The following is a 13,323-nucleotide window of genomic DNA, read 5'->3' on the forward strand; positions in this document are numbered from 1 at the left end:
TGCTATGGAAGAAAATCACAGAGATAGGCACCACTGAAGAGGACTTGGAGCAGAAGCAGAAGGCCTAGAAGCAGACCCTGTGGCGTCTTTCTACCCTGCTGCCTCTGAAAAAAAAGCTCAGCAAATAGTTACAGACCCAGAGTGAGGGCAGACAGCAGAAGTAAGACGAACTACAGTCCTGCAGCCTGTGGAACAAAAACTACATTCACAGAAAGATAGACAAGATGAAAAGGCAGAGGGCTATGTACCAGATGAAGGAACAATATAAAACCCCAGAAAAACAACTAAATGAAATGGAGATAGGCAATCTTCCAGAAAAAGAATTCAGAATAATGATAGTGAAGATAATCCAGTACCTCGGAAAAAGAATGGAGGCAAAGATCGAGACGATGCAAGAAATGTTTAACAAAGATCTAGAAGAATTAAAGAACAAACAAACAGAGATGAACAATACAATAACTGAAATGAAAAATGCACTAGAAGGAATCAATAGCAGAATAACTGAGGTAGAAGAACGGATAAGTGACCTGGAAGACAGAATGGTGGAATTCACTGCTGCGGAACAGAATAAAGAAAAAAGAATGAAAAGAAATGAAGACAGCTTAAGAGACCTCAGGGACAACATTAAACCCAACAACATTCGCATTATAGGGGTCACAGAAGGAGAAGAGAGAGAGAAAGGACCAGAGAAAATATGTGAAGAGATTATAGTCAAAAACTTCCCTAACATGGGAAAGGAAATAGCCACCCAAGTCCAGGAAGCGCAGAGAGTCCCATACAGGACAAACCCAAGGAGAAACACGCTGAGACACATAGTAATTAAATTGGCAAAAATTAAAGACAAACAAAAATTATTGAAAGCAGCAAGGGAAAAACAACAAAAAACATAAAAGGGAACTCCCATAAGGTTAACAGCTAATTTCTCAGCAGAAACTCTACAAACCAGAAGGGAGTGGCATGATATACTTAAAGTGTTGAAAGGGAAGAACCTACAACCAAGATTACTCTATCCAGCAAGGATCTCATTCAGATTTGATGGAGAAATCAAAAGCTTTACAAACAAGCAAAAGCTAAGAGAATTCAGCACCAACAAACCAGCTCTACAACAAATGCTAAAGGAACTTCTCTAAGTGGGAAACACAAGAGAAGAAAAGAACTTACAAAAACAAACCCAAAACAATTAAGAAAATGGTAATAGGAACATACATATCGATAATTACCTTAAAGGTGAAAGGATTAAATGTTCCAACCAAAAGACACAGGCTTGCTGAATGGATACAAAAACAAGACCCATATATATGCTGTCTACAAGAGACCCACTTCAGACCTAGGGACACATACAGACTGAAAGTGAGGGGATGGAAAAAGATATTCCATGCAAATGGAAATCAAAAGAAAACTGGAGTAGCAACACTCATATCAGATAAAATAGACTTTAAAATAAAGAATGTTACAAGAGACAAGGAAGGACGCTACGTAATGATCAAGGGATCAATCCAAGAAGAAGATATAACAATTATAAATATATATGCACAGAACATAGGAGCACATCAATACATAAGGCAACTGCTAACAGCTCTAGAAGAGGAAATCGACAGTAACACAATAATAGTGGGGGCTTTAACACCTCACTTACACCAATGGACAGAGCATCCAAACAGAAAATTAATAAGGAAACACAAGCTTTAAATGACCAGATAGATTTAATTGATATTTATAGGACATTCCATCCAAAAACACCAGATTACACATTCTTCTCCAGTGCGCACGGAACATTCTCCAGGATAGATCACATCTTGGGTCACAAATCAAGCCTCAGTAAATTTGAGAAAATTGAAATCATACCAAGCATCTTTTCTGACCACAACACTATGAGATTAGAAATCAATTACAGGGGAAAAAAATGTAAAAAACACAAACACATGGAGGCTAAACAATATGTTACTAAATAACCAAGAGATCACTAAAGAAATCAAACAGGAAGTCAAAAATACCTAGAGACAAATGGCAATGAAAACACGATGACCCAAAACCTATGGGTTGCAGGAATAGCAGTTCTAAGAGGGAATTTTATAGCTATGCAAGCCTACCTCAAGAAACAAGAAAAATCTCAAATAAACAATCTAACGTTACACCTAAAGGAAGTAGAGAAAGAAGAACAAACAAAACCCAAAGTTAGTACAAGGAAAGAAATCATAAAGATCAGAGCAGAAATAAATGAAATAGAAACAAAGAAAACAATAGCAAAGATCAATAAAACTAAAAGCTGGTTCTTTGAGAAGATAAGCAAAATTGATAAAGCATTAGCCAGACTCATCAAGAAAAAGAGGGAGAGGACTCAATTCAATAAAATTAGAAATGGAAACAGAGAGGTTACAACAGACACCACAGAAATACGAAGCATCCTAAGAGACTACTACAAGCAACTCTATGCCAATAAAATGGGCAACCTGGAAGAAATGGACAAATTCTTAGAAGGTATAACCTTCCAAGACTGAACCAGGAAGAAATAAAAAATATGGACAGACCAATCACAAGTAATGAAATTGAAACTGTGATTAAAAATCTTCCAACAAACAAAAGTCCAGGACCAGATGGCTTCACAGGTGAATTCTATCACACATTTAGAGAAGAGCTAACACCCATCCTTCTCAAACTCTTCCAAACAATTGCAGAGGAAGGAAAGCTCCCAAACTCATTCTATGAGGCCACCATCACCCTGATACCAAAACCAGACAAAAATACTAAAAGAAAAGAAAATTACACACCAATATCACTGATGAATATAGATGCAAAAATCCTCAACAAAATACTAGCAAACAGAATCCAACAACACATTAAAAGGATCATACACCATGATCAAGTGGGATTTATCCCAGAGATGAAAGGATTCTTCAATATACACAAATCAATCAATGTGATACACCATATTAACAAATTGAAGAAGAAAAACCATGTGATCATCTCAATAGATGCAGAAAAAGCTTTTGACAAAATTCAACACCCATTTATTTTAAAAGCTCTCCAATAAGTGGGCATAGAGGGAAACTACTTCAGCATAATAAAGGCCATATATGACAAATCCACAGCAAACGTCATTCTCAATGGTGAAAAACTGAAAGCATTTCCTCTAAGATCAGGAACAAGACAAGGATGTCCACTCTCACCACTATTATTCAACATAGTTTTGCAAGTCCTAGCCATGGCAATCAGAGAAGAAAAAGAAATAAAAGGAATGCAAACTGGAAAAGAAGAAGTAAAACTGTCGCTGTTTGCAGATGACATGATACTATACATAGAGAATCCTAAAGATGCCACCAGAAAACTACTAGATCTAATCAATGAATTTGGTAAAGTTGCAGGATACAAAATTAATGCACAGAAATCTCTTGCATTCCAATACACTAATGATGAAAAATCTGAAAGGGAAATTAAGGAAGCACTCCCATTTACCATTGCAACAAAAAGAATAAAATACCTAGGAATAAACTTACCTAGGAAGACAAAAGACCTGTATCCAGGAAACTATAATACACTGATGAAAGAAATTAAAGATGATACCAACAGATGGAGAGATATACCATGTTCTTGGATTGGAAGAATCAACATTGTGAAAATGACTATACTACCCAAAGCAATCTACAGATTCAATGCAATCCCTATCAAACTACCAATGGTAGTTTTTACATAACTAGAACAAAAAATCTTAAAATTCGTATGGAGACACAAAAGACCCCGAATAGCCAAAGCAGTCTAGAGGGAAAAAAATGGAGCTGGAGGAATCATACTCCCTGACTTCAGACTATACTACAAAGCTACAGTAATCAAGACAATATGGTACTGGCACAAAAACAGAAATATAGATCAATGGAACAGGATAGAAAGCCCAGAGATAAACCCACGCACATATGGTCAACTAATCTATGACAAAGGAGGCAAGGCTATACAATGGAGAAAATACAGTCTCTTCAATAAGTGGTGCTGGGAGAACTGGACAGCTACATGTAAAAGAATGAAATTAGAACACTCCTTAACACCATACACAAAAATAAACTCAAAATGGATTCGAGACCTAAATGTAAGACCAGGCACTATAAAACTCTTCGAGGAAAACATAGGCAGAACACTTTTTGACATAAATCACAGCGAGATCTTTTTGGATCCACCTCCTACAGTAATGGAAATAAAAACAAAACTAAACTAATGGGACCTAATGAAACTTCAAAGTTTTTGCACAGCAAAGGAAACCATAAACAAGACAAAAAGACAACCCTCAGAATGGGAGAAAATATTTGCAAATGAATCATTGGACAAAGGATTAATCTCCAAAATATATAAACAGCTCATGCAGCTCAATATTTAAAAAGCAAACAACCCAATCCAAAAATGGGCAGAAGACCTAAATAGACATTTCTCCATAGAAGCCATACAGATGGCCAAGAAGCACATGAAATGCTGCTCAACATCACTAATTATTAGAGAAATGCAAATCAAAACTACAATGAGGTATCACCTCACACCAGTTAGAATGGGCATCATCAGAAATTCTACAAACAATAAATACTGGAGAGGGTGTGGAGAAAAGGGAACCCTCTTGCACTGTTGGTGGGAATGTAAATTGATACGGCCACTATGGAGAACAGTATGGAGGTTCCTTAAAGAAGTAAGAATAGAATTACCATATGACCCAGCAATCCCACTACTGGGCATATACCCAGAGAAAACCATAATTCAAAAAGACACATGCACCCCAATGTTCATTGCAGCACTATTTACAATAGCCAGGTCATGGAAGCAACCTAAATGCCCATCGACAGATGAATGGATAAAGAAGATGTGGTACATATATACAATGGAATATTACTCAGCCATAAAAAGGAACGAAATTGGGTCATTTGTAGAGACGTGGATGCATCTAGAGACTGTCATACAGAGTGAAGTAAGTCAGAAAGAGAAAAACAAATGTCATATATTAACGCGTATATGTGGAACCTAGGAAATGGTACAGATGAACCGGTTTGCAGAGCAGAAATTGAGACACAGAAGTAGAGAAAAAAACGTATGGACACCAAGCAGGGAAAGTGGCGGGTGGTGGGTGTGGTGGTGTGATGAATTGGGAGATTGGGATTGACTGATATACCCTGATGTGTATAAAATGGACGACTAATAAGAAAATAAATAATTTTTAAAAAAAGAAAAAAAGGATACAATCATTATGAAGAATATCAGATAAAAGATTAATACCTACAATATCAAAAAGTTCTTGCAAAATGATAGTGAAAAGGCAATCCAATAAAAATAAAGTATGATAAAGCAATTCAAAGAATAACAAAGTAACCAGTAAATATTTTTTGGAAAGTCTTAAACTCAAGGAAATACAAGTATTAAAGGAAATGCAGAAGTTAAGGAAATGTAAATTCAATCCTTAAATTCAATGTAATATTATCACCTATGTCTGGTGTGGATAAGGGTAAAAGCATATGTTCTTGCAATTCTGGTGAAGATCTGTCTGTCTACTTTCTTAAAATTCATTCTAGCAACATTTGTTAAAATCCACAGAATACATATCCTTTAACCCAGCAATTCCACTGGTGAGAATCTGTTTCACAAAAATAAAAGGACTACTGCCTACAGATTTATGTGCAAGGCTATTTATAATGACAAAAAGCTAAAGGCAAAGTTACCCGTCATAGAGGAATGATTTAATAAGTGATTATTATGCAACCATTAAATGAAATGAGTTAGATCTATACCAGTTGAATGGAAGGAATTCTATAATATACATTTAATTAAAAATTCAAGATGCCTATAAATGTATATAGTATGATCCTATTTTTAGAAAAGAATTATAAATCCCTATTTATGTATGTGGTTTATATGATCACATGATCAGGGAGAAAGGTATGGAAAGATAAATACCAAGCCATTAACATTGATTACTTGGTTAGGGGGTTGGGGAGATACAGAAAAGACAATGGGAAGGAGAAAAAGCACAAAAGGAAAAAACAAATTATGATTTTTAAAAATATATGTGTAGGTAAAGTAGCAGGATACAAAATTAATGCACAGAAATCTCTTGCATTTCTATACACTAATGACGAAAAATCTGAAAGTGAAATTAAGAAAACACTCCCGTTTACCATTGCAACAAAAAGAATAAAATATCTAGGAATAAACCTACCTAAGGAGACAAAAGACCTGTATGCAGAAAATTATAAGACACTGATGAAAGAAATTAAAGATGATACAAATAGATGGAGAGATATACCATGTTCCTGGATTGGAAGAATCAACATTGTGAAAATGACTCTACTACCCAAAGCAATCTACAGATTCAATGCAATCCCTATCAAACTACCAATGGCATTTTTCACAGAACTAGAACAAAAAATTTCACAATTTGTATGGAAACACAAAAGACCCCGAATAGCCAAAGCAATCTTGAGAACGAAAAATGGAGCTGGGGGAATCAGGCTCCCTGACTTCAGACTACATTACAAAGCTTCAGTAATCAAGACAGTTTGGTACTGGCACAAAAACAGAAATACAGATCAATGGAACAGGCTAGAAAGCCCAGAGATAAACCCACACACATATGGTCACCTTATCTTTGATAAAGGAGGCAAGCATATACAGTGGAGAAAAGACAGCCTCTTCAATAAGTGGTGCTGGGAAAATTGGACAGCTACATGTAAAAGTATGAAATTAGAACACTCCCTGACACCATGCACAAAAATAAACTCAAAATGGATTAAAGACCTAAGTGTAAGGGCAGACACTATCAAACTCTTAGAGGAAAACATAGGCTGAACACTCTATGACATACATCACAGCAAGATTCTTTTTGACCCAGCTCCCAGAGAAATGGAAATAAGAACACAAATAAATAAATGGGACCTAATGAAACTTAAAAGCTTTTGCACAGCAAAGGAAACCATAAACAAGACCAAAAGACAACCATCAGAATGGGAGAAAATATTTGCAAATGAGGCAACTGACAAAGGATTAATCTCCAAGATTTACAAGCAGCTCATGCAGCTCAATAACAAAAAAACAAACAACCCAATCCAAAAATGGGCAGAAGACCTAAATAGACATTTCTCCAAAGAAGATATACAGATAGCCTACAGACACATGAAAGAATGCTCAACATCATTAATCATTAGAGAAATGCAAATCAAAACTACAATGAGATATCATCTCACACCGGTTAGAATGGCCATCATCAAAAAATCTAGAAACAATAAATGCTGGAGAGGGTGTGGAGGAAAGGGAACACTCTTGCACTGTTGGTGGGAATGTAAATTGATACAGCCACTATGGAGAACAGTATGGAGGTTCCTTAAAAAACTACAAATAGAACTACCATACGACCCAGCAATCCCACTACTGGGCATATACCCTGAGAAAACCATAGGTCAAAAAGTCATGTACCAAAATGTTCATTGCAGCTCTATTTACAATAGCCAGGACATGGAAGCAACCTAAATGTCCATCGACAGATGAATGGATAAAGAAGATGTGCCACATATATACAATGGAATATTACTCAGCCATAAAAGGAAATGAAATGGAGGTATTTGTAATGAGGTGGATGGAGTTAGAGTCTGTCATACAGAGTGAAGTAAGTCAGAAAGAGAAAAACAAATACAGTATGCTAACACATATATACGGAATCTAAGGAAAAAAAAAAAAAGGCCATGAAGAACCTAGCGGCAAGACGGGAATAAAGACACAGACCTACTAGAGAATGGACTTGAGGATATGGGGAGGGGGTGGGGTGAGATGTGACAGGGTAAGAGAGTGTCATGGACATATAAACACTACCAAATGTAAAATAGATAGCTAGTGGGAAGCAGCCACATAGCACAGGGAGATCAGCTCGGTGCTTTGTGACCACCTAGAGGGGTGGGATGGGGAGGGTGGGAGGGAGGGAGATGCAAGAGGGAAGAGAAATGGGAACATATTGTATATGTATAACTGATTCACTTTGTTATAAAGCAGAAGCTAACACACCATTGTAAGGCAATTATACTTCAATAAAGATGTTTAAAATATATATATATATATGTGTACAATAAAAATAGCAAGTGTGATACGACCACCTTTATGTATTGTTTGTGTGTGTGCATAAAGAGATATATGAAGGGATGGACACAAAAAGTGAAAAGCTGCTTATCCTAGAGTTCTGGGATTCCAGGTGATTTTTACTTTCTGCCTTATACTTTTCCTCATAACTACAGTAGTATGTATGTTATTGAGGAATAATTAGGAATAACTGACAAACCTAATTGTATATATTTAAAGTGTACAATGTGATGATTTGACATACATATACACTGTGCAACGATGACCAAGATCAAGATAATCAACACATCCATCAGCTTACATAGTTAACTCTTTTTTTCTTGGGCTAAGAATGCTTAAGATCTACTCTCAGCAACTTTCAAGTGTACATTAGATCCTCAGAAATTATTCTTCTAATAACTGAAAATTTGTACTCTTTGACCTATATAACCTCCTTTCCCCTCCCCAATACGTATGTTATTTTTAAAATCGGGGGAAATGCTTATTTTTACTGTAAAATGTAGTTATTTAAATTTTACCTGTGAAAATTATGTTTTCTTTTATATTGTGTCAAAATTTCTTATACATGAAATCTAGAACTGAAGGTAATCATAACTAGGACCTTTTTAGGGACCAGGAATAGAGAAAAGAATGGAGCATATGGCACCTGTTTGGGTAGTAATGTGGAAAATAGATAGCTGTGTTTTTTAATACCTTTTGTCTACTAAGTGCATGATCTATAACAGTGTTTCTCGAATTGTAGCACCCTTCAGAATTACCTGGAGAGTTCATTTAAAACACAAATTCTCAAGCCCCTCCAGATCTGAGGACAGTCTGGGAATACATATTTCTAATAATTATCCCAGGTGACCATGAAGCAAGGAACATTGCCCTGTGATATCAAGAATGAAGCAAATCGAGGATGCAAAACCAAGTTAATACAAGATGTAAAGGTCAGAAGAGAATTCTGGTGGGTTAACGACAGGAGCTAAATTATGGGGTTCCCCATTGCTTCAGAAAAGGTAGAGGAATTAAAGCAACGAACACTGACTCTGTGGACATAGGAATGGATGTCACTTTAATTGCGGGGAAGCTGGACTTCTATGTTCTAGATCCTCTCTTGCCCTTTTTCCTGGGGTAAGTCCAGTCCAGGGGATGAGAACAGTTCTGACACTTGGAACTTTTAAAAGCCCAAGGAAACACATGATACTGTAGAAAGGAAGAACTGGTCCACCTTTTCCCCTTCAGTCTACTTCAACAGAGCAGACAGATTATTCTTTAACCATGGAAGTCAGACCATGTCACACTTCTTCTTAGATCCTCCAATGGTCTCTCGTCTGACAGTAAATTCACAGTCTTTGTGCTGGTCCCATTACCTCTTCTCTTCATCATTTAACAACCCTCCCCTCATCTCCGTGCCAGCCACCCTGTTCCCTTGCTGCTCTTTGACAGCATTAGGCATGCACTGACCTCAGAGGTGCTCTATTTATTTACTTACCCTTTTGGCACACACTTCCCCTAAATAGCTTCATGGTGCCTCTCTCATCTCCCTCAGGTCTTTGCTCAAATGTTACATCTTCAGTGAGGCCTTCCTCCACCACCCTACAGTAATTGCAAACTTCTCCCCTGCACGAACATATTTACACATGTGCATGCTTTCTACCCCCTCCCTTGCTTTATTTTTTCCCCTGAATACTTATCACTATATGTGACGTGTCTTATTGATGTATCTTCCTTATCATCTTCTTCTCCACTAGAGTGTAAGGTTCATGAGGGAAGTGATTTTACTCTGCTTTGTTCTGTAGTGTACCCAGTACAGAGAACAAGGCCTGGTACATAGTTGGAACTCAAAAGATATTTGAGGAAGGGAGGAGGAAAGAAAATGAATGTAAAGGCACTGTGTCCTAAAATGAAATCACAGATGTGAAACTACTTCAGCAGAAAGCTAGAAGTATTTTGTGGTGGGAGTATTTGTGACTTTTGGAAATTTGAAGCTCTGGGACGATACCAAATAGGAAGTTATTTTTTTCTCATCTCATTATTATGGTTGAATGGATGAAGTCCATAGTTTAATGAAATAAGAAAAAATACCCCTGATGCGAATAACAATTCTGAATATATTTTTAAGAAAAGCCAAGGATTGGATGTGGGGTGAGAGAGAAATGAAGAACTGAAGATAATTACAAAGTTTTGGAGCTGAACTACTAGAAAGATAGAATTACATCAATGGAACTAGGAAAGATCAATAAATATTTGTTGAAAGAATGAAAAATTGTAAAGAATTTTTTAGGAGTGTTGCATGATAAAAGGCATAAATGGGACTGAAGATTTGTCTGAACATCCAAACCAAAGGCAAAGTTGGCATTCTGAGATAGAAAGTCAAACCCTGAAGGATAGCAAGAGAAAGAAGTCCATTTTTAGTTCATTTAAAGGATTTAATTTCAATTTACTTTTCTGAGTTCCTCCTGTTGTATGTTCTTTTTAGGTCTTTCAAAGTGAGCTGAAGAAGCAAAATGAATGGACAAATTATGTTTTTTTTTTTTTTCTCTAGAATGGACTCCTGACTGTAGCTGATTCTTATTTTCATTTGCAGAGCAGAGACGGCTAAAGAAAACAGACATTCCGCTACTGCATAGACTCCTACAGGGACCATCCAAAAAGAATGCTCGCATATTCCTCATGGATAAAGATGCAGAAGAAATTAGCAGTGATGTATGGATGCCATTGCCCTGAATCTGTCTTTGCCCTCTCCTCACTCAGCATCTCTCACACAAATGCTCTGCTCTTCTTGTTTGTTTTTCTTTCAGGTGGCTCAGTATATTAACTTTCATTTTTCTTTCCTGGAATCCATCCTTCAAAGATTAAATGAAGAAGAGAAAAGAGAGATTCAGAGAACAATAACAAAGTAAGTTAAGAGCTTGCACACTGGGTGCTTCGTTCTTTAATAGGTTCAAGGCACAAAATGTGTCCAGTTGTTAATATTCTTTTTCTCCTTATTTCAGATTCAGTACAGAAAAGGCTATCATACTGAAATGTCTTCGAAGTAAACAGGTAATAAAAACAGAGACAACAGTTTAGCAATACAGGTCACTATTGCTAAAACATTTCAACAAAATTAGAAGGGTATTACAACTATTTGAGTGTATAAATTCTATACTTGCATTTATATAAATATATGTGAACTTGAATCTGTAGGAAATTGAATGTGGAAAAAGCTTGTCTCTCTTTAAACTGAAGAGGTTAAGTAGGGTTCACAGTTGGACTGAAGGAACTTGAATTTAGTTTCAGTAACTGGAATAAGCTTGGATACTATGTATTCCAAATAGTTTTTATAGTAAAACACTCAATGAACTTGAATTTAAATGACATCTTCAGATACCATGCAGCTAAAACTTATTTTAGCTTCAACTGTCAAGAGAACTCTCATCAACTGACTCTCAGAAATGATTCAGAAGTAAAAGCTGCCAGCTCTTAAAATAAAAAATCAGCACATTACTACCCCACCAAGGAATCTGATGGTGATGGTGTTTCACAGCTCCTTATACTCTAGCCTTTTCATAAAATCTAGGACTATCTTTCTATGGATAGGTGGCTTTGGGCTATCTATAACATCAGAGCTATCTGTCCTTTGGGATGGAAAAATTATGGACTCTGTTAAGAAATCCAAATCGTAATTTTCTCAACCTGAGCCCTTCTTTTTTTTCCCCCTCTGTTCTACTGATGACTTTCAAAAGTGTTCTTAAGCTTTTTTTTTTGTCAATTGAACTAGTTTTCTTTATTTTTCCAAACAAACATATCACAGAGATTTAGTGTATTTTGTTGGCTAGGCTAAGACTTGACCCATGATAACCATTTGTTGCTGAATGAATATAGAAGATAATGCAAGTGGTAGCCGAAGTTGGGCAGGAAATCTGGAGCTCTGCCCTTTTTCTCCAAGACAACTCATTCTACAAAACAACACTCAGGGTCCATCAAGTACACTTAACCCATCTGAAAAAGCACTGAGAATGCCACAAGTATCATCTATGATTTTATTTATGAACTCTATATTAAAAGGGAGTTTTATGCAGCTCTTTTCCATTCCACTACTACTTCTATTTGCATTCCTCATAAGCATTGGATTAAACTGATTATATTACACACACTATGGGATAAGGTTGAATGTAATAAACCCAGTTGGAAGATCAGTTATCAAAATATGAAACATGTTTAAGACAAAGGTATTACTTCTCAGTGTAACCAAATCCTAAACCAGACGAAAGTAAAAGTGTGCTGTGAGCTTTTCAGTCCTAGGAAATCTCCTTTGTTGAATAAGACATGGGCTTGCATCTTCATCCTATTATCTATCAGTTAATAAGAAAATCTCATCTCACAAAAATAAAGCAAATGTAATGGTTAAAATTCAGTATACTTATTTAAAGTAGTGTCAAGTATCTGCCATAAACATGACAAAAGATTCATCTTTAATATATTGAAAGTCTACCAAATGCATTAAAAAATACCATGCCTGGATAGAATAAATAAGATATATGGCTTGAAAAGTAAAATTGCAGAAGAGGAAATGCAAATGGCTACTAAGTATGTGAAAAAAGTTGTATCTTAATAGTGATCAGTTGTATTAGTCTGTGTCTAATCAGGAGACAGAAACCACACAGTCATTTAAACAGGGGAAATTTAATATAAAGAATTACTTAGCTGTGAAGATAGAGTAACTATAAAAATGTGAAGAGAACTCCAAAGGGTACCCTAAGGCTAAGGAAGAATACCCCACAAAGGAAAAGCTTGGAGTGAGGAGCTGAGAATTCATTGGAGAAGGTGTGGTTGCAGCCCAGTGGATAAGGGAGACATCCTCTGGTTGCCCAGCACACAGCAGGACCACAGTCATAGGACAAGCAGGAACAACCCTCTGGAGTGTGGATCAGGTGGGCAGGTGAGCAAAGGGACTTGGGGCTTCTCTGCAGGCACAAAGCCAGATCACAGGGTGTCGGTGTCTGGAGGTCTGCAGGAAACAAAGTCTGGGGGCACAGGTAAGCTGAGGCTGAAGGGTAGGCACACAAATGAAGTCAAGGGCGCTGCTGCCGGTGCTGCTAGGACTGGGGGGGCTGCAGGGGCCATCTCTGCAGGAACCTCGTACAACTCTGTGTATGCCTTGGACTGTGGCATCTTTGAGGCTGCATGGGACAAAGGTGGGGCAAGTGGTTTACCAGATGATCAGCCCCACAAGGCACTCTCTGGGAGCATGCACCAAGTTGAGAA

General features: G+C 36.9%; 2 protein-coding genes across 4 annotated transcripts in view; one reads left to right on the forward strand and one right to left on the reverse strand.

Moving 5' to 3' along the window:
* Nucleotides 1–13,323, forward strand: part of RASSF6 (Ras association domain family member 6) — a 63,186-nt gene that overhangs the window by 47,992 nt on the left and 1,871 nt on the right. Inside the window, exons 9-11 of one of the 2 annotated variants that reach the window (XM_036852113.1) lie at nt 10,661–10,779; nt 10,875–10,972; nt 11,070–11,118. In XM_036852113.1, coding sequence (XP_036708008.1) covers nt 10,661–10,779; nt 10,875–10,972; nt 11,070–11,118 — 266 coding nt within the window. Of the gene's footprint in view, nt 1–10,660; nt 10,780–10,874; nt 10,973–11,069; nt 11,223–13,323 lie in introns of those variants that run through there. The other variant, XM_036852111.1, reaches the window with a different exon arrangement.
* Nucleotides 1–13,323, reverse strand: part of LOC118895236 (alpha-fetoprotein-like) — a 104,880-nt gene that overhangs the window by 39,766 nt on the left and 51,791 nt on the right. The gene's annotated exons all lie outside the window — the stretch shown is intronic.

This window comes from Balaenoptera musculus, chromosome 5 (genome assembly GCF_009873245.2).
Source record: "Balaenoptera musculus isolate JJ_BM4_2016_0621 chromosome 5, mBalMus1.pri.v3, whole genome shotgun sequence".
Lineage (NCBI taxonomy): Eukaryota > Metazoa > Chordata > Mammalia > Artiodactyla > Balaenopteridae > Balaenoptera > Balaenoptera musculus.